This window comes from Capsicum annuum, chromosome 10 (genome assembly GCF_002878395.1).
Source record: "Capsicum annuum cultivar UCD-10X-F1 chromosome 10, UCD10Xv1.1, whole genome shotgun sequence".
NCBI lineage: Eukaryota > Viridiplantae > Streptophyta > Magnoliopsida > Solanales > Solanaceae > Capsicum > Capsicum annuum.
Window position 1 is genome coordinate 221,641,020 of NC_061120.1, and position 22,097 is coordinate 221,663,116.

At 37.8% G+C, this 22,097-nt stretch overlaps 2 protein-coding genes across 5 annotated transcripts; one reads left to right on the forward strand and one right to left on the reverse strand.

The window, feature by feature from the left end:
* The first annotated feature begins 394 nt into the window (after positions 1 to 394).
* Positions 395 to 10,294, forward strand: LOC107844065 (replication factor C subunit 3). Of its 2 annotated transcripts, none has more exons than XM_016688557.2 (12): positions 395 to 708; positions 928 to 1,034; positions 1,104 to 1,214; positions 1,289 to 1,321; positions 1,764 to 1,932; positions 4,802 to 4,983; positions 6,021 to 6,157; positions 6,290 to 6,388; positions 7,151 to 7,220; positions 7,307 to 7,381; positions 8,048 to 8,093; positions 9,849 to 10,294. In XM_016688557.2, the coding sequence occupies exons 2-12, from the start codon at positions 951 to 953 to the stop codon at positions 9,905 to 9,907; spliced, it is 1,065 nt and encodes a 354-aa protein (XP_016544043.1). In that variant the 5' UTR covers positions 395 to 708; positions 928 to 950; the 3' UTR covers positions 9,908 to 10,294. The 2 variants fall into 2 exon arrangements, with proteins under 2 accessions (XP_016544043.1, XP_016544044.1); XM_016688558.2 differs by having other exon boundaries at positions 414 to 708; positions 4,820 to 4,983.
* A 281-nt stretch (positions 10,295 to 10,575) lies between these two features.
* On the reverse strand, positions 10,576 to 21,074 carry LOC107844066 (FH protein interacting protein FIP2). Of its 3 annotated transcripts, XM_016688559.2 has the most exons (11): positions 20,913 to 21,073; positions 20,709 to 20,818; positions 20,005 to 20,139; positions 19,310 to 19,465; positions 18,497 to 18,580; positions 16,837 to 16,883; positions 16,546 to 16,619; positions 14,976 to 15,034; positions 14,674 to 14,733; positions 13,292 to 13,372; positions 10,576 to 10,857 (listed from the first exon to the last, which is right to left on the reverse strand). In XM_016688559.2, the coding sequence occupies exons 1-11, from the start codon at positions 20,992 to 20,994 to the stop codon at positions 10,804 to 10,806; spliced, it is 942 nt and encodes a 313-aa protein (XP_016544045.1). In that variant the 5' UTR covers positions 20,995 to 21,073; the 3' UTR covers positions 10,576 to 10,803. The 3 variants fall into 3 exon arrangements, with proteins under 3 accessions (XP_016544045.1, XP_047253538.1, XP_016544047.1); XM_047397582.1 differs by lacking the exon at positions 20,005 to 20,139 and having other exon boundaries at positions 20,913 to 21,074; XM_016688561.2 differs by lacking the exon at positions 18,497 to 18,580.
* Positions 21,075 to 22,097: the final 1,023 nt, after the last annotated feature.

The following is a 22,097-nucleotide window of genomic DNA, read 5'->3' on the forward strand; positions in this document are numbered from 1 at the left end:
GCTATTTCGGCGCGTTTTGTGTGTTTGTTTCAATATTCTTTAATTGGAAAAGATGATATGTTTGAAGGTGTTGTTTAGTTGAGCAAGTAGCTAATGTTTACCATGAAAATAGGCAGCAACAACATATCCAGGGGTTTGGATTTTTTTTTTTTGGTCGGTTAGAGAGATTGTTTATGATAAATCATAAAAGTAGACATTTATCCTTTTTTGACTAAAGTCTGGCCTTGAAAAGATCATAAAAGTAGACATTTATCTTTTTGACTAAAGTTGTGGCCTCGAAAAGATGACATTTTTGACCGAATTTATGTCTTTTACAAAAGCATAGTTACAAACATTTTGATATGAGGTCATGGCATATATTAGTCTCAACTTTAGACATATATATGAGTGAAATCTGACAAATCAATTGAGATAGAAAAGCAAGAAAATTTGATTTTCTATCCTACATAATATTAGCGTATTTTTCAACCAAATTTAAATACTACTTAGTACTTTTTGGACATATTTGAATTTCCTTCGCTAGAACATTACGTCTTTAAATAGTTGTGGTGGGTGGGCCTTATTGAATAGGCCAACAATGCTGGTGTAAAGTTAAGTTATTTTGAAACGACGCCGTTCGTGTGTGGCGCGAAATTGATATATCCCCTTTTTTTGGTCTACTGATTCACTGAAGCTGCATTTGCCATTGCCAAAGACGGAAAGTTGAAGGTCAAATTTCTGAATCACAAGATTGAATTTTTGATTCCATTTGAATCTCATTTTTAAGCTTGTAATTGTTTCAAGTGCTTTCCATTTTCATCATTAGCGCACTGTAGTAGGCTTGGGAATTGTGGGGAATTTTTGAAAGATATGATTGTAAAATCCTATATGGATGTAGCGTAAGAGTAAGTATTTGTTGTTTAAATAGTAGTATCTGCTTTGTTTCAGGTGTGCCGCCATTTCTGTTCAAAATGTTGTGGGTTGACAAGTACCGCCCTAAAACCCTAGACAAAGTTATTGTACACCAGGATGTTGCTCAAAATCTTCAAAAACTGGTAAACAATTTACATATCTCCTTTCTCAGTAAAGTAAGTATACAATTACGATTACTTTGCTGCTATTAGGTTTCGGAGGGAGATTGTCCTCATCTCCTCTTTTACGGGCCTTCCGGCTCAGGGAAGAAAACTTTGATTATGGCACTTCTTAGACAGATTTTTGGTCCCAGTGCTGATAAGGTAACTACTCTTTCTCCTCTTCCCTTACCTGCTTATTTCATTCTCTAAACTAATATGTTTTCCAACTTATTCAGGTTAAGGTTGAGAACAAGGTTTGGAAAGTTGATGTAAGCTTCTCCCTTTAGTTTTCTTTTAGAATGCAACTTTGTTGTCGTGAATTTCTGTATAGCTGCATTGCTATTACTTGTGTCAAAACATTGGTATCAGGGGATTCATTTTTTTTTCTCTGGCAAGGGGGCACTGAAAGCACAATCTAATGAAAAAAGCAATAAGAAAGATTTTAACTTCAATTGCCTAGAAAATCTATTTTCGTACATTATTTACAAATGAACAATATCTAATTATTTTTTGCATTTGAGAATACAGGTCTCTATTTTCCATCTGTATATCTCTAATCTATTGTCAAAACTGCAAGAAATATGATATTTAAGAGTTTAGGGAAATGTGATCTTTGAGGAACATTTGACTAAAGGTGAAACAATTACTTAGAAAAGGAAAAAGCTACGTGTGTTTTCTTGCATTTATCACTTTTATGGCTTTTCTTACCAGGCTGGTACACGGACAATTGATGTGGAGCTCACGACATTGTCAAGCACTCACCATGTTGAATTAAATCCAAGTGATGCGGGATTTCAGGACAGATATGTTGTTCAAGAGATAATCAAAGAAATGGCCAAGAATAGACCAATTGACACGAAAGGGAAAAAGGGGTTTAAAGGTGACTCAACAACTTTGTCTAGTTTCTACTTATTAAGAGAATTCCAATAACTTTGACCGATTACAAAAAATTAAAAGCAACTCTTTCTAGTTTCTATTCTTGATGAAGTGACAGAAGTTTGACCACCTTCTTGTTTTGTTTTCATCGGTGTTCACGTCTTTATATGGAGTAGGGTCATAAAGCTTTTCCATGTCAAGTATGCAAAGAAAAAAGGCAGGCGGCATAATGACTGCTGCAGCTTTAATGAAAGACAACACAAGAAAAGGAAGAGTAATAGGAAAAGTTTTTGCAATATGTAAATTTTCTTATCTGTTCTAGTAAGGAATTAAATTATAGAAGAGTTTCTTGTTTAGTAATAGAGACAATGCCTCTGAAGCCCAGATTTTTTATTGGGAAGATAAACTAACTGGATATAATCTCTTTGCTAAACTCGAGCTTTCTTATATAGCATTGAAAAGCCTCTATTATCGGCCACTAGATGGGATGATGATAATGCTATACTTTGCACTTTTGTTATACTGGGTGATAGAATGACTGTCCAACTTCAATTAGTTTTAAGAGTATGTTGAAAGAAGATGCTATACTCTACCTCTGTCTATGTTGGTCCAATGTCCTTAGGCAGTTCTAACACCCTATCCTCCTTCCCTTGAACTGACACTCCCAAAAATTCCACAAATCTGTAAAATTTCTCTCCCACCCACCTTGTAAAGTTTTCTTCATCTTCAACGCTAGGGAATGACATCTCTTCAGCTCCCTGTATGCTTGTGCTGGCGCTGTCTGTGCCAATAATCAGCTTACAAGGATCTGGCAGAATCCAAACAGTCCCTCTCCCCAGGGAATAATTGGATTTGGAGCTCAGACCCTTCCCGTACCATTTTTTTTGTACATCTGGGAGAAAAGGCACCATTTGAAGATTTCCTTAATGAAGTGCTTTCTTTCCAGCGTCAATGCAGTCACCGGAGCATCTCCAGCTCCTTAACCACCTGGCTTGCATCTTCCAGCCTTGAGAAGGCTCGATTGCATTTGTTTGTTCAAGAAAACCCCCTCTCCTCCCTGTAATGATGCTTGACACCTCGTTTGAACAGTTACTTCGGTTGTCTGATCCTTCTGAGTCTATGCATCTGGCCATCTGATGCTTACCCAGCCTTGAAAAGGAAGTCGGGTGTCTTTCCTGAGGCTTGCAGCTTGATTCTGAGCCTCATAGCCTCATCTTCTGTGCGATCTGCTTGCTTTACCTTCATCTTTGGAACAATATTTTTTCGACTGGTAAGACCTTTTCGTCTTGTCGATTCGACCCTAATTGATTAGTAAACCTGTTTATTCTAGCCTTCACCCCGTTCATTAATCCATGGGTACTGTTGTCTCTTCCCCTTACTAGGGGTTTTCCTCTCTCTTCAGGAGTCCCATAAATTTTTTTCCTCCTATCCGGTATGGTCTTCCTCTGCATAACTACCGGCAGCCCAAGTCTCCTAACTCCGGTCACCCTTCTCCCTTTCCTACCTCATCTTTCTACCCCCTTTCTAATAACCTATCGTTTTTCTCCAACTTTAGCAACTACAGCTCTGGTTGAAATTCAATGGACAGCCAAATCCTAAAGCTTGTTTCTCCATCATCCACCTTCACTGAAACAGGAACCCTCCTACCTTTCCTCATCGTAATTTTTGTTCTACACATATCAGGCATACTACAAACAACATCAACAAAAAACCCCACACAACTCCCCTACCTTCTTGAAAAGATCAATGCTCCAAAGCTGGAGCCAAAGACCACCAGATTTACATTCACCCTGTTGCCGAAGAATCTTGTGTCAACATTACACCCCCATCTTGCGCCATCCACCTTTCCAGCTTCAAGAAGTTGCCACCTAATCTCCTTCCTCCTTGAAGAATCGTCACTGCCTGCGCTTCATTAACAAAACAAAATAAGACTTGGGTGTCCTTCAGGTGCATAATTTTCAACCCATCTGCTACTTCCCGTTCATCACAACCCAATTTCTGATTGCCTCTGGTAAGTGCTCCCATTTCATAACTTATTAAACTTGTCCTTCTTAAGACATATTCTCCAGAAAGAGAGAAACAGGGTTCTCTCGTTGATTCCTTCTGTTGGCGTCTTGCCCCAGGTCTAACAATAGCTGCGATAGAGCTTACCGGAAGGACATGACCTCCTTCTTTTCCAGGCACTTGTATTATAGTATTATTTCTTGTCAACAACCATAGGAGGTGTGATGCACATCAGTCTACAACCATCCTTTTTTCTTTCCATTCCAAAAAGGAATAGTTGGCTGATAGGTGCCCAGCCCAGGCCGGGACGGTATTCCTTTCTCCTCCTCTAGCTGCTGATGAGGGGCAATTGACCTTCTCTGACTGCTTTGTCATACTTTCTATAGATTTTTTCCATGGCTTCTTCTTCACTTTCGTCTTTTCTTTTTTGAATTACTTTAAATTGCTTTTCCTTGAGTCAAGGGTCTATCGGAAAAAGCCTCACTACCTTTCCCTAGTTATGGGTAAGGTCTGCGTACACTCTACCCTCCCAGACCCCACTTGGGGGATTACACTAGGTGTTTTGTTGTATAATTAAATGAGAAACAACAGAATCTGTCCTCTGCCTTTTGATAAGGGAAATACATATGATCTGTCGCTATTTATAAAAAAAGAAGCATTTCATGTATATATCATGTCATAGGTGAATATTACTAGAAGATTAAGATTCATATTCTATAGTGATTTGTTTAAAGATAAGCTTTGGGGGGGGGATCTAAAAAAATGTTACCGAAATGCTTTATTTAACTGTGAGATATTATTTCAGAATTTCAATTATCTGCCACCAGCATTGTGTAAATATCTTCTGTTATTTGTAATTTGTTCATTAGTTTTAGTGCTAAATGAAGTTGACAAGCTCTCAAGAGAAGCACAACATTCTCTTCGAAGAACAATGGAGAAGTACAGTGCATCATGTCGCCTGGTTTTATGCTCCAACAGTTCTTCAAAGGTTACTGAAGCAGTCCGCTCACGATGCCTTAATGTGCGAATAAATGCACCAATGGAGGAAGAGGTCAGTGAAATTCAATTGTCTCACTTTTGATATACTTTCAGTCACCATCTTTCTGGTTCTTCCCACTGTTAATATTACAGCATTGCCTTCTTTCCTTTTTCTTTTTCTGGCATTAAGACTACAAGGTTAGGAGTAAAATTGTACTGCATCTTCTGGGCCCAGGCTTGCATTATACTAGTGCTTTTGTCTGGTCTTTCCACGTTGATTTCATGTGAGAATTTTCCTGTAATGACATACATTGACTCACCAAAATGGGTGCTTAGTAAAGTTCACTGCTTTACTTGCTTGTACGTGGTGCATTGTAAATGCCATTTCAACTGCATTGGCTATTCGTTTACCACAGAAAAAGGCACTTTTTGACGAAAAGGTGTTAGTTCATCCTTGAATGTAGTTTGAGCAGTCTTTAGTCTTACATACCAATTTGTGTCTTAGAAACTAGATGGAGACTCATCTATTAAATAGAGTAACTAGAACAACTAAGTGTTGGAGATGTACTTAAATAAAAAATAAAAATGTGCTCTTTTTAACTGTTTAATCTTTTAGATGAGATGTCAGATGACACAAACTTCAACATGGTATCAGAGCACGCACAAACACACACAAGTCCCGGGTTCGAGTCTCACCGCCACCCATTTAATATTAAAAATGATATCCACGTGCTTGGTTCTTGAAAAAGAATCAAGTCTGCACATGAGAGGACGTGTTATAGATATAACTACAACAACAACAACAAACCCAGTATATTCCCACATAAATACCATGATACTTTCCGCTTGCACATAATTCACATATCACGTGCTGCACTCTTACTAGACCTAAGCCTGGGCGCTTTAGGACCTGTAACCCTACCTGACCTAATGCGTCATTGTCTTTTGTGTGGGACCTTCAGAAGTTTTTGATTCTTGTAAGCCATTGAATTTTTCTGAAAATCAAAATATATATAGAGTCTAATCAGTCATCTAGCAAAAAATTGTTGACATGTTGTCCTGTTATTATTCATCTCCTGACTGTTTCTTGGAAATCTGTTTGTTTGACAGATTGTTAATGTTTTGGAGTTTATTGCCAAAAAGGAAGGACTTCAATCTCCGCAAGGATTTGCGGCCCGCATTGCGGAAAAGTCAAATAGGAATCTGAGGAGGGCAGTTTTGACATTTGAGACTTGTCGTGTTCAACAGTTGAGCTCTTTAACTGCTGGATGCTGATTTGTTTTATTTTCTTGCTAGCTTAAGAAATCCAAACTTATCACATATTATTTGCGCCAAAGTTTCCTTATGCACATGCTGACCCCTTGTATTATTTGTGTAAGATATCCCTTTACAAACAACCAAGCTATACCTCCAATGGACTGGGAGCAATATGTTTCAGAAATTGCATCAGACATAATGAAAGAGCAGAGCCCTAAAAGGTACAGTTGACAGTTGCTATCAACGATGATTTTTTCTACAACCGAGCAATATGTTTCCTATCATATTAGCTATCTACGATGATTTTTCTACAACCGGATTACAGATGTCTTCATCTCCAACATCATTGAAGATCCTTAAAATTCTTTTATGCTCTTTTCATTGCCTTGGATACACCAAAACAATTAAGGCGCTTACACAGCTATACTTTATTCTATGGACAACGGTTGATACTCGCTTAAAGCGTTTCCTTTTTGTTCATTCCAGATGCAACCAATAATTCATAGTTTTGTGTCACAGAATTTCCTCACCTTCCAGAAAATATAAAAAAAGGGGAACTGCATGCTCTTTAATAAGCAGACCGAGAAGGAACCTTCAATTGAAATGCAAAATCCAAAATATTCAAGCACAAGAATCACTAGAATGATATTAGCTTTCAGTGGTTGGAGTTTTAACTCTTCTTTGTAAAGCTTTATGCATCTACTTTATGCTTTTTAATACAACAACTTCATCAAAAAAGAACGATATTCTATGAGTGGAAAACCTTAGGCGTTTATGAGCTTGTCTTTTTTTCACATCATTTAAGACATTCAACTATCAATCATGCCAAGAAATTATCATCTTTCATAAGATGTTAGGAAGGAGGGAGGTGGGTAACTTCTCAGGGCAATCTGAACAAAGACATGTCTCCTTTTTGTGTTCATGACAGCACAACACAATATACATTTGCCTCTTTATCTGAACTGCAATGTTCTTTCTTACAGGTTGTTTGAGGTTAGAGGAAAGTTATACGAGCTACTAACTAATTGTATTCCACCTGAAATTATTTTGAAGGTAAGATCTTTTTCTAGGTGCTTCACCTTCCAATCTGTAAGGTATTACAAAACCTTATGTTTGAATCATTCTGCTTTCAACTGCAGAGGCTGCTTTTCGAACTATTAAAGAAATTGGATTCAGAGTTGAAGCATGAGGTGTCCAACTGGGCTGCCCATTATGTAAGTTATTGAGTTACATGATGGACCACTTTAGGTATATGAGGCTTAAGGTATCAAAGCTATTTCTAAAGGTCTGACTGCTCCAACCAATGTCTTATGGTTTGGGGTTGGATGATCAATCATTCATGTAGTACTATAATTAAGCATTGGTAAGTTTACTCTTACACTTGTAAGTTAGGTTCAAGTCAATGTATGAACTCATAACCCCTATATTTGGTTATACATGCATGAACATAACGAGGTTTTTGGTTTGATTTGAGTTGGATTTATACCTAAAAAAGGCCAACAATACTGTTACGATATGTAGGAGAAAATATCTTAATAAGCAGGTAAGCGCAATAATCCAAGCAATTTATATTTGGGAGAAGGTTAATTATTTCTTTAAAAAATAGTCCCCCAATTCCAATTTATGTGAAGGTGTTTTATTGTGCAGAGTTAAAAGGGAAATAGAATGACTTTTGAACTACCGCGTTAACGGTGTCTCCTAGTGGAGTGGTGGTGGTGGTAAAAGGATGCTTTATATTCATTGTTGAATCAGTCATTAGGTTATGTGCAGTTATACTGTATAGATTCTTCTGGAATCTTCTTATGCATGGATTAATATTTGCTTATTTATAAAGAAAAAGCTTAAAACTTTCCTTGAGAAAATATCTTCGTGCCTTTCAGGAGCATAGGATGCGCCTTGGACAGAAGGCTATATTTCATCTTGAAGGTATTGTATAAAATTAAAATTTACTTTGAGCATCATCTGAAAACGGCTTAGATTGGCTGCTTTGGATGATTGAGCTCCATTTTCTCTGATAATGAATTTATATGTTACTTTTACTTCTTCTTTCAATTATTTATGCTTTCCTTGAGGGATCTATTGTTCATGCATCTCTGATTTCTTGTATGCTTTCTCTATTGGAATGTTTAAGCGAACTTAATTTTTGATTGCTGGTGTTGTTTTCTTCTTTAAGAGCTTTGGAATGTTTCTTTTGCAAAATCTTCTGCCGCATATTTGATTTTTAGATGGATTTCTGCATGGCTAGTCCAGTCTGAAGGTGCATTTAACAGATGAAATAATCAAATGCAGTAGGATGTTAGTATTTAACGGATTCTATCTTTATAGTCGGACTGTTATCTGAATGTTAATTGCCTTTTGTACCCAAAGGTGTGGGTGAGTCGTCAATGAAATGGATTGTAAACCATGAGGTCTCAGGTTCAAATTCACCCGAAGAAAAATACTAGTTGATTTATCCCATCTTTCCAAGTCATGGTGGACATAGTTACTTGGTACCTGCGGTAGTGGGAGGTAGCAGGTACCTGTGACATTAGTTGAGGTGCGCGCAAACACCACCCAAAAAGAGAATGATAATTATTAGTTTATCATAAAAAATTCACTTGATTTTAGTGCATGAGGAATACAAAAAATTGACCTCACTATGTGGGAATACACTGGGTTTGTTGTTGTTGTTGTTGAGGAATACGAAAAATTGTAGGTCGAAGAACGTGATAGTGGAGATATTTTATCAGTATGGTATAATGCTAATATTGTATGAGTTATGGATACCCAAGTAGTTGATGAAGTTGGTTAAGAACCATGAGGTCTCAAGTCCAAATCCAGTCGAAGCAGAAGCTCTAAGTGATTTCTTCCTATCTGTTCAACTTTTGGTGGATGGAGTTACTAGGTAAATGTGTTGGTGGGAAGTAGCAGATACCCCATGGAACTAGTTGAGGTGCGCGCAAGCTAGCCCTAACTCCATTGTTATAAAAAAGATATTGTATCTATATGGATGAGCCATGGAAGCAGTTACTAATGCTTATTGGGCCGTCTACATCACACCCCTGTGAGCCATGGAAGCAGTTACTAATGCTTGTTAGGTCGTCTACATCACACTCCTGTACCTCTTGGGGTAAATCCCTTTTCTAGACCCTACGTGAATGTGGGATGTTTTGTACATCAGGCTGCTCTTTTATCTATACGGATGAGTTGATGAGAGTAGAATTTTTAATCATCTATGAGTTCACCGAATAGATTTCATGTCTCGCGTCATACTACCAGGAGAGAATCTTGTCACCTCTTGAAAATATGTGTTAGTTTTTAGGAAATGGGCATTTTAGCAACTTTTGCTTTTCCCATTTCCTTCTAATAAGAACCCTAACGTGCAAGTGTTTCTCTCTACTTGTCAGCTTTTCTTGAATTAAACTATATTCCAAGTTAGACAATGCTCAATCTCGGAAGGTGTGTGATATAGTCTATTGAAATTCCTCAGTTTCCTCACATGCTAGAGGAGGGAGGAACCGAGGCTTTTGTAATGTTCCTTCTGTTTTGATGAATGAAACTTTTTATCAATATCTGGACTAGGACTATGTTATTTAAAGTTTTGTGATTTGCGTTAACCTCCAGATATGGTTTGATGTCTGTAATATACATCTAAATATGTTTGGAGCTCATTTGATACCTCGTCTCTGATTTGTTTTGCAGCATTTGTGGCCAAATTCATGAGCATCTACAAGAGTTTCCTTATTTCTACATTTGGCTGAGATAGAAGATCTGAAGTACTATGGAAATGTTTGGCAGTAGAAAAAAGTTTACTTTGTCCATTGTGCCAGTGTCCTGTCGTCTTTTAATTTAATGGGGGGCCGTACAATCGTGCTCAGAGATTGATCCATCTTATTTCTCTATCAGAAGGTTTTCTATTGCCAATGCCAAAGTATAATTGCCCAAAAGTAGATGTGCTTTGGCATAATTATAATTATTGCTTTAGCAAACTAAGAGCTGCTCCAACGGCATTTATCATCTGCATTTTCTTTTTTTCCCCCCTTTCCATCTGGTCCCTTTAGCGGAAAGTGAATATTTAATATTAAAGTGATAACTATAAAGAGTAGATGTAAGAAATTGCAGTATCAATAATGAGTTTTGGTATTCAATCTGCAGTTTTCCTTGTAGCCTTAAAAGAAAAAACAAGAAATGAGCCATGCAACATACTAGGCTAGGCTTTGGGATAGCGAAGCATATGACGGTCCCCTAGCTACAACTTCAGCGTTCTGCGCTGGATTAGATGCATTTGTATTTTCTTAAACTAGATCTGCAGGATCAGTGCATGAGTCTTTTGAAATACCCTTCTGTGCAGGCATCTTAGCGGTATTCCATACAAATTCGCGCCTCCAGCCAGGCTAGTGCATGTCAATTCTTCTTGGAACGTCTGGTATGATCATCTGAAAATCTAAAGAACTTTGCAAGGCCAGAATGGTTGCTTTGTTTGAAACAACAATTTGGGTTTACCCATACATATAGATAAAATTGAGATTTGAAACACCAAATAAAACTACAATAATCAGTCAATACATGCTCTAGTCTCGGATACTATTCTATACAATTCATTAATGTAGTTCTCTTTACTCTGGGAGAGGTCTGGGGTGAGAACAAATGCGTGGTGTCATCTGATTGCACCCAGTAAATTGGCACCATCAAGCTTTGCTCCCTCCAAATGCTGAGAGAAAGAGAATGAAATATTTAGTTCCAACTAGAATCAATTACAGTGGCAAGCAGAGAATACTAAGCAACAGAGATGAATCACACCCTCCAAGCTTTGCGCCTCTTCCCCTCTATTATAGGCAAATATACCATCAGAAAACATGCTTAGGACTTTTGTCATATCAGACACTTCTACATTGCATGCAGTGGTGCTAAGAAGCATAGTTGCATACAACTCAAATGATAGGATATTGACTAATATATGGAAACTTCACCTTCCTGAGAAAATAAAACACTTAATATGGCTTGCAAGACATAAAAAGCTTATGCCAAATGAGCTTAGATTGTGATAGCCTCCCCCAAATGCAAACGACGTGATGATGATGTGGAGGACCCTTCACATATTATTAGGGCATGTCCAAAATATAAATAAACTTGGAATAGCTTTCCTCTCACAAAATGAGATTGATACCATGAATATTATGCTTACGCTTGAATTAGGGATCTCCTGTAGTGTTACACTTATATTTCCATCTATTTGGTATATAGAAAGAAAGAAATAGAAATTTGAATGAAAATAAAATGTCTACCAATAGATCTTTGCACATATTAGTGATTATGCTTGGCAAAATGTTGAAATATTCCCTTGACTAACCTCTACATCTAAAGTTAATCTAATCATTCACTTGGTTTCCTTGTTTAGGAAAAAGATTAAACTGAATACTAATGGTAATGTAAAATCCAAACTGGAGATGCTGCTTTTGGATGACTTTTCTGACATGATCAGGGGAAGTGGATAATGGATATTCAGATAAGATGAAACCAACCTCAAGCTTCACTACGGAACTAGGAGTCAAACAAGGGTTACAATTAGCAAAGGCAATGAGATTCTAAGAGTTAGAGCCTGATTGGAATGGTTTATTTTATCTGCTTTGAAACCAAAAAATAACTTTTAAGCACTTTTGGAGTGTTTGGGTAAATTTTAAAAAGTGCTTATAAGCACTTTGTTTTAAGCTAAAATGCTAAACATAAGCCAAAAGTCACAAGTTAGAATTTCTAACTTGGCTTTTGGCTTATAAGTCAAAAGCCAAAAGTCAATCCAAACGGGACTTAGAAATGGAAAAAGATTGTTCAGTTGTTGTTAAGCTTATCAACCAAGACGATATGCAGTTTCATCCTCCAAGGATTATTATCGAAGATTGCAGATACCCGCTGGAAGTCAATTAAGCAAATATTATCAACATCTGGAGAGAGGCAAAATCAGTGTGCGGACTTTTTGGCAAATAAAGGTCACAGACATGACACAGATTAGCTACTATGGGAAGATGCTCATGGAAATGGAATTCTTGCTTCTGGCAGAGTTTAGTACCTTTTCGTACAAAAAAAATAAAATAATAATAAATGCATCCAAAACTAATAGGAGCTCTACAAATTCACTGCTTATACTTACTCTAGTATAAATCTCAATGGTACCTCTCTAGAATGGATCAAACTTGATAATCCGAGAGCAAAATTTAGGGTATCACCATGCAAGTTTTGCGCATGTGACCGCAAAAATCACATGCTAGTAGCACAAAACTGGCCTTAGGATAGCACAAACTGTGTTACATATTCCTCGCCCAATCAGTAACCACAACTTAGGGGAAAGTTATGCTTCTAATATGTCATAAATTCTGGGGCTGTGACTAGCACAGAATTTGGTAGGTGTCTCATAAACTTCATAGATGCCATATATTCATAACTAAAACATTCTGCCTTTTGGCCTTTTCGGGTTGATGAGATATTAAGTAGTCAAAGAGCATAATGTACATACCGTTTTACTCGAAACCTGGTGCTAGACATTGAAAAATGGTAATGTTAACTTCTCATGCTTTACACATAATACATAGAAAATAAAGTACGATTTAGTAGTCGCAATTAGAAATATGCAAGACAGCACAAGAAAACTTGAGAGGTTGGGAAAGTTATTTCAACACTGCAAGACAGCAACTTGCAGTCGAAATGGACTCATGAGATAGTAGCCACACGAACCGCCCAAAACTCAATGATTTGAGTCGAAAAGGTATTCAAAGGCAGATTCACAGGAGAGATGGTTTATAATGGGAGAGTGTGTCATTTACATATCTTTAGAAATTCATGATTATTAGGATCCCAATAGTTGGTGATGTGAAATGCATTTCCTATAAGTAGTTTGCATTTCAAAGACTAAGAAGGCTCCACTGGATCTCCCTGAGAAGTGAGATATATAACTTCATTAATGTTAACGAGAACTTTGATTCACATTATCAACTTTCTTTCCTTCCAGATGGAAATTCAATGGTTAATTTGATTACAAGAACATCCAGCAAAAGTTCTGGGCAAAGGTTAATCCTTGTCAGTGAATGAAAACCTGGCTTTGAAACATACAGAAATAACAAAGCACTTCAATTGGCAGTGGTAATATGACTTACTGTATCACGAAGATTCACATGCCGAAGATAAGCTCTTTGAAGGTTTGCACCCTTCAGATTTGCATTGGTTAACTTTGCACCCTGGAATAAGTGGTGGAAAATCAATTAAGAGGCATTACAGGAAACTGACTCTTGTTGGATTCAGAAGTAACTACAATAAGAGTAGCTGACTCATCACAAGAATTCATATGCTCTTTGAATGAGTAGGCTATTGTATGGTTCATAGTACTCTCACTTCTCATTATCATTTGTACTTTTTGACAATAGAAGGATCTGCAAACCCCTGGTGCCCCTCTAATAATGACTGCACTTACTATTTATAGACCCCAAAGAAAAAAGGAGAGAGAGAGAGCGGATCCCTGACAGTGAAGTTCAAGAAAAAATTGATTACTGGTGAGAGATTTATTTCAGGCTCTTTGGGAAATTCGTTTACTCAAGTGACTGGAGGGGATTGGTAGAACCTCTTGGTTTGAGACTGAAAGAAGAAATCTTCTTGCATTAGACTTTAGGTGGTATAGTAAACCGGGTTTCACAAGTGTCTATGGAAACAATTGAATGGCCCGTACAGGTGAAGACAAAGAAGGGCTTGGGTGGCATCAATAGGCAAGTAATGTAGGACCCATCACATATCAGAAGGGAAGGAGGGTTGCACGCCTTATAAGGTGCTGTCTGAATATGTTTCTCAGTACAGGTTAAACATTTCATGCCTTGTCAACTTTAGCCCCTAGTAGTTAGTGATCTCAGACCCTTCACCATTTAATTGTACAGTTCTGCAGGTCAGGCCAAAAAATACTAAATAGCATAATACATGAAGGAATTGATTTTGAGGCGATTGGAAGGCCCATGCGTTACTGTGTTAGGATAATATATTAAATGTTCAATTGTTTCAAAAAAGCACTTTGAAGCTGTGTAGAGAAGAATTGCCTATATAGACTGTCGGAAGGTTGCTTATTCTTATTTCAAGAAACTGTGGTCCAAGCAAGAAACAAAAACTTATATGGAATGCTTAAAAGTCACTGTTAAAGAACAGTTAGTAAGATTTTAGCAGAAATGAGAAACCGATCATCTTATTAAACAAAAAATTTAGCAGAAACAGAATGAAGTCCATCTGAGAGAACTTCCAGTGAATTTCAAGCTGTAAAAATATTTTAACAGTCTGAAGAAGTACTTTTAAAGAAAGTTTGCAAGTTTAAGCAGAAGCGCAAATAAACTGAGGTTGGTTGAGCGAACTTCTAATGAATTACGAGCAATAAAAATAGTTTAAAAGTCACCTGTTCACCAGAGAAATACTTTTGACTATAGTTATAATAGCTGCTTCTGTATCCAATATTACTCCACCTTTAGATGAATTTAGACAAAAGTAATACATGCATAACTTTTACCTTCAGATTGGCTCCTTCAAGATTAGCTCCTTCGAGGTTGGCATTGGTAAGATCCGCCGTCTGAGAATTTCGGAATAAAAATAAACAGTAATTTAGCACATCTACACAAGCCTCAGTATATAAATGCTAAACGGAGTTGTAAATCTAGGCGTTATTCCAAATCTTTACAAGCTCATTTTCTACCATCAAAGATGAATAACTGTAGTAGAATATTTTGTCCAGAAAACATGTACAAGTAACAAATTTAAAAAGGGTCCACAGAGGACGCAGCCAAAAACAGGTTTGCAGTTTTAAAATTTAACCTGTAGGTGAGCAGAACGAAGATCCGCCCCACAAAAGCTACAGCCTATTAGACAAGCATCTGTATTGAAATAAAGGAAGATAGATTATCACAATAATACATATGTCAGGGAGAAGAAGACAAATAATAAGAAAAAAAGATATCTAGACAACAAGCAGATCATTAATCAGACTTTACATGGGAAAAAAGAAGAGCCTGCGAAAGCATCAGGAGAATTTTTAGATAAAAATATATGTCGATTTATACATAGTCTAGCGGTATTGTAAAGGAAAATGACTCTTTATTCTTTAGCTTGTTACAAAGCATGGAAAAGTCACGTTCTGACCCTGTTAGCGGCCGAATTTCTAATCAATTATTATAATTTAGCTACATCCAACATAATGAAGCAAATTGGCATTGCTCTGTTAAATTCAAAAGAATGAGCCAATTTGGCATTCCACTGAACAAATTCAATGAATGATTTACAAGTTTCTTTTCTTATAGGAGACACAGTCACACAGAGCATAATGCTAAAATATAAATTACTGCTACAGCTATCCTGGAAATCAAAATTTCCTAATTTAAACATCTAAGAGAAGCATTGGCTAGCTTTCGAACTACAGAATAAGACAGCAAGCAAATCTAATTAGAGCAAGAACATCTCTAACAGCAGCAAGCCAACATTGACATTCTCCAAATGATTGAAGTTGAAGACATTCAGGCATAGTTGGTTGATTGAATAAAGTTGAGGACAATCATCAATGAGATTTAATATTTACAGCAAGTTAAGAATTAGCAGTTCCATTAACATCCACAAAGCATTCCCATCATCCCACAGTCATTTTCGTAACTTCCATGACACATTAATTAATTCTCCTCAATAGCTTTAGAGAATAAATCATACAGCAAAAGCCATGCTGGTATTAAAGGAAAGCGGAGCAGTGTGGATGTTCTCTTTTGCAGATAAGGAAAAGATTTACTGACAAGTAGAAGAACATAGAGGTTGAGCACAAACAAAATGGGGCCCGCCAATCTACTTGAGATCATTTAAAGCTATTACTGAGAATACATTTTTGACCTTACACCCTATGAGGCAGAGAAAAAATCTCTACCCCACGTTCAAAATAGGTGCACTTTTATCCTAAAACGTGCTCTTATTATTTGACAAAGAGCAGAAGAAGATACGTTGATTATCTGATAAGTTAATGAATTCCGAATACACCTATTCAAACATTATAACCTACCAGTCTAACACTAAACATTTGAGGTTCTAGAACATAACACTTCAAACATGCACCATAGAACAGAAACATAGCACACTTCCATAGGAGTGGCTGATGGTACAGAAATCACTCAAAAAATAACTCTCTTGCAGAGAAACAAGTAATTCTTGCTGTTCTCATTCTCTTAATTACCCCCTCCCCCTCCCCTCTCTAGCCTCTCTACCTTCTTCTGTTCTCCTTTCCTTTTCAGGAAACAAGGAGCTTGGATATGGCTCAAACCACAGTAACGAAAAACTTGAAGAAAGACAAACTATTGGTTGTACATTGTAGTCTAACTTGTGCAGAACTGTACTCCGTACTAACCATTACCTTGTAAATTTGCACTTTGAAGATTAGCACCAGCTAATACAGCTCCACGAAGATTTGCTCCAGTGAATTCACATCTTCCCTAGGCAAGACGAAATCACTAAGGTTGCAACTTGACAGAAAAGATGAGCTGGAAATAACATTTATGTGCTTAAAATTTTATTTCTTGCAAACATGAAAAGCCTGTTAAAAAGAGGATGAATCTTCAAAAAATCAAACGCTGTAAAGATGATTAAACACTATGCATGATCTACATAAGATGTGGAAACCAAAAGATTATGTGCTATAGCTTACTCGCGTAATGTGGCATTGTGAAAAATGGAAGCTTCAGCATCAACATCCTGCGACAAAAGTTAAAGACCGACCAAGGAAAAGAAAAGTATTATTTAGAAACAAGTCATGGGAAGGTATTACTGTTAAGAGCTTAGAAGTACACATGTTCCTTGAGCCTCCCTGTAAACAAAAACACTGAATATAGCACCACCCAACCAGGAGTGTATCACTACATAAAAGAGAAAATACACAATCTTTTTTCAAACTGCAAGTAAACAAGCAATCTTGTGCACTTAACTTATAGAAACAACCAGCTTAGTCACAAGTATGTTTGCAAATACCCTCAGAACCAAATGAGACAATTCGCAATGACTTACATCGGCTGAGACAGATTGAAATGGTTATGTCTATGCTTTTTTTTAAATAACCGTGGTGTCCAGGCTAGATTGAATGCACCTTGACTAATTCCACCAAGTACCCGCCACCTCCCCAGCAACAAGTACAAGGTACTCTATCCACCAAGGCTAAGACAGATGGAAAGAAATTACCTAGTGTTTTTGTCTCTGCTATGATTTGAAACTAAGACCTCATAGTTCTCAACTCACTTTATTGATCACTAGGCCATACCCTTGAGCATGCTTATGTCTATGCTATACGGAGTCAGGAAAGAGATTTAACCACACGTAGTCCAATACGATATTACCATGTCATACCCAGTCAACGTAGGAATATCAAGGCAAATGAAGAGTCTATGCAACGTTGCTTACTATCTCCAAAACTTTTTGAACCCAATATAAGGCATGCAATCCTGTACATTTGTTATACAAACTACCACTTAATCAATAATAATGTGCTAAACACCCCTGGGCATAAAATGAGACGATTTGCAAAAGAAGACTAGAAATCGCCGAGACGGATTTTAAATCCTTAGTGTCAATGTTACATTGGTGGAGCATGAGAGTCCGCAAAAGCTATCAATCCAACAAGTTGTTAGCAATGCCATGCCCATTCAACATGGGTACTTCAAGAAAAAATGAAGAGTCCATCTAACAAAGCGAACCATCTCCATAACTTCTTCCTCCTTCCTATGCTGCAACCAAACAAGACTACAAGCCTTTCATCAAGCTGGTATAACTTAGTCAAACCCCAGTCCAGCCATTCTTCTAAAATTGGCTACTAAGTCACTCACCTCTCATCAATAACACCAATCAGACTCAAGCGTGCCAATCAGCTCCGGTTGAACGCCTGCCTAAGGTTGACCATTGCAACACTGCAAAACATAATTCCTAATCTTGGAAAGTAGAAAACTCTAGAACTTTTTAGTCAAACAAAGCTAAAGAGAGAGCACATCAAATTCCAAACTTTTCTCCCTTCAACAAATCAAACCTCCAAAACTCCCAAACTGAAACCAAGTAACTCATCCGCATAAACAAGAGTACTACTATGCTTTTTTTTTTTGATAAGGTAAGGATAAGAGTACTACTATGTTCTTACTCAGAATTATATATTATATTATTCTAGACTATTATCACTAGTGTAAATAAAAGAAATCTACTGCTGAAAGCAGTTGGGCACCCTCCCCAAAGGTATTATGACAGTAATTATAATAGTACAACATTCTCAATGATTTACACACTAACTGCAGTTGAAGATTCAGTAACATTCAATTGAGCAATAATACCCTGAATTTTGCACACTGAAGATTGGCACGTGAGAAGAACACTGTTTTCAGACATGCATAGCTGAAATCCACAAATGACAAGTCCTACACATAGAACAGATACCATTGACTGATTAAAAAGTTGTAGAGAATTGCATGAAAAATGATACCAACACAACTGGCATTGCCAAAATGCTTGGGAGATTAGATGCCATCAAGATGGGCTTCCTTTTTGGAATTTTCACCTTTGTACAGCAGCAACATACCTAGTGTAATCACACAAAGTAGGGTCTGGAAATGGTGAAGTGTACGTAGGCCTTACCCCTACCTTGGAGGTAGCGAAGTTGTTTCCGATAGACCCTTAGCTCAAGGAAAAAAAGTTCAATATCGATAGGGGCAGAGCTACCCTTGGGCCAGGGGGTTCATCCGAATCCCCTTTGATAGAAAATTATACTATTCATGCATGATTAAAACTATTTTTTATGTAGATATAGTACATGTTGAACCCCTCAGATAGTTTGTATGTTTACTTCTGAATCCCCGTAGTGAAAATCCATTCCATTAAAAGCAAGGTGGTTGACTATCATTGTTTATTATTCCTAGATAAGTGGGTTATGGCAGGAAATCGATTAGTATCAAGATTTCCTAGAGAAGTTTACCAATGATGCAGTTGTATTTCAACAACTATTGAAAGTGGAGAGTCTATGATTTTTTACCTAGTTTGAACCAAGAGCATAATCAGATCACGGTTCAAGCTCTCGGTAAAATTATATTACAAACTTTGGCAAATAAGAGCATAAAGAAATTAATTAGTCTAGCACTAGATTATATTACCAACTTCGAAAGATCAAGACCAGAAAGATTAATTCCCCGAAATCTGACTCTGTCAGACTGTATGCATTTGATAATGTCAATGCGTGTCAATTCAGTACCCAACTCCTCATCCTCCTTCCTCTTACTCAGGGCAGCTTTAATTCCATCTACTAGTCCCTGAAATGAAATAGGTAAACTAAGAGCTCTTAACAACTCAGTTAGACACACAAACTACTTTAGCTTTCAAAAGATATTTTATGACAAGTAGCTCTTTGGTCCAATACAACCTCAGGAAATATACTGGTTTGTAAACCAAGCAAATCTCAAGCAAACCCCTGACAGAAAAAAAGGTAAATCTCAAGCAACCTCAACCTATATCACAAATAGCTCAACCATCTAGGACAAATCTGATCCTGCTCCATTTGAAGAGGCTAAATATAAGACTCTCTTATGTCTTTAAGAAGCATAAACAAATGAATGAAAGTATATCATCTATATGAATCACCAAAAAGTTACAGAAACATATCTCCAAGGCTTGAAAAAATTAGAAAAGTCATTTCAATCATACACTTCCACAAGGCACAGGCACATGGTTCAAGCAAACAAAATATGCCCTTAAATCTTAGTGACCACCTTTATATGGCAATATGCGTAAATTTAGAACATCTAACATACATAATTGCACGATAAACAATTAAGGAGGATAATGGGTTTACAAGAAGCTGATAGTACTCCGCCTCCCGCAGAAGCTGAGCATATTCAGAATCTTTCAGGGGTGGAATTACACCATCCCTCAACCAATTAAGGATATGACGAAAATGTTTTCCGTCCCTATCAACGAATACGTATCCCTGCAAAAATACGTTGAAAGGAGTTATTAAGTCGTGAAAACATAGATCATGTCTTTTCTCAAAGATCAACATGAAGGAGCACGAGCTTGATACCTGCCAAAGATTGAAAAAAAAAAAAGTATTTTTGACAAGGAGAGATATAAATAACATTTCCTCAAACTAAAGAACCAGCAAATACCGATGAACAAAGCCTTCGAGCTAATTTCTAATATGGATGAATGCACACTGCATTATGGTTATCAAAACAAAACCAGTATTTGACCCTGGGCACCTGCTCAGTTTACCTAGAATTATCCAAGTTTGAACTAAGAAACAGCAAAATCATTGATCCTACGAGAACACTAGACACAAAAGCTGAGCAAACTAGTGTCAATACTAACATGATGTCACAGATTATTACACACAAAAGCTTATGTACATGATAATTCAGCACTCCATTTCCAAATAAAGGAGTAGAATATTGAGTGGCAAAAAATTGGTGATTTTTTATATTTTTTGTAGAAAATTAGAAGAAATTGAAGGTAATTTGTTAGCTTGTTTCTTTTATTTTGCTGACTATTTTGGTGTACCTTGTCTGAGTCGTGGCAGATAGTGTGACGACCACTAAACATAGCAGCAAGCATGGAGTCCGGCTCACGTTGAGTGAGGGTATCCAGTGTTGTGCAAAACTTCTTCCCTCCTTTATTTAGAAAAAAAAAAGACTGAGTTGAGAGAGAGAGAGAGAGAGACAATCGTGAGATCAGAAGAGATCGATCGAAGATTGGGCTAGTTACCGATATTCAGACGAACCATGGAACATGATGAACTCTCCGCCATAGATCCCTCATTTCTCCCTTCCAGCCTCTTTCTACCCATCTACTTTCTACTATTCACTAATTTCCACTTTACCTCCTACACGTTTCCTATTTAACACTTGTTAACCATTACTTCACTTATTTAGCCCTTTACTCCTACATTTTGTTTTATTTGAAACTAACTAATGAATTTACTTCCGCAAAAGACTTGGAAAATGGCTCTCCTGACCTCGTACAAAAAAAATCAATCTATTTAGTAGTATGTTGGGAGATTGTTTGAGAAATTTTGCTCAAAATTTTTGCTGAAGCTGAGGCCCGAGCTCACCCTTCATCGATGGGCTAACATACACCAAAAATCACAAAAATCGCTCATTTGACCACCCAAATAGCCTCTCACCCCGTCGGCCCACACTTCCCTTCTTCTCAGCCTGCCTAGGATTCCCAGGTCAACTTTTCGACCCAAAACACGCTCGGACCTCGGGCACACCCTTAGAACCGTGGGTTATAACACACCGATTTGGCTCAAAAATGGTCCGTTCGCACTGTTTCACCCGTTTGACCACCCAAACGACCCCACCCATGTCGCTAGCCCATACTCCCTCGCTCCTCAGCCTGCTAGGAGCCCAGGTCGATTTTTGGCCCAAAACACGCCCGGGCACACACCTACAACCGTGGGCTATAGCACACCGATTTGGCTCAAAAATGGCCCGTTCGCGTTATTTCACCCGTTTGACTACCCAGTCGGCACCGTCCACGCCGTCGGCCCACACTCTCACTTTCCTCAACCTGCGTAGAAGCACCCGATTGATTTTCAGCCCAAAACGCGCTCGGGCCCCAGGCACACCCCTAGAACTATAGGCTACAGTACACCAATTTAACTCAAAAATGGCTCGTTCACACTGTTTTGCCCGTTTGACCACCCAGATGGCCCCGCCCATGCCGACGGCCAACACTCCCCCACTCCTCAGTTTTCCTGGGAGCCCCTGGTTAATTTTTGGACCCAAAACACGCCCAATCTCCAGACCCCCCCCCCCCCCCGAATTATGGGTTATGTCATACTGATTTGGCCCGTTCGTGTCGTTTCACCCATTTGGCCACCCAGACGGCCCCGCCCATGTTACCAAGACACACTCTCACGCTCTTCCCTGGGTCGATTTTAGACAC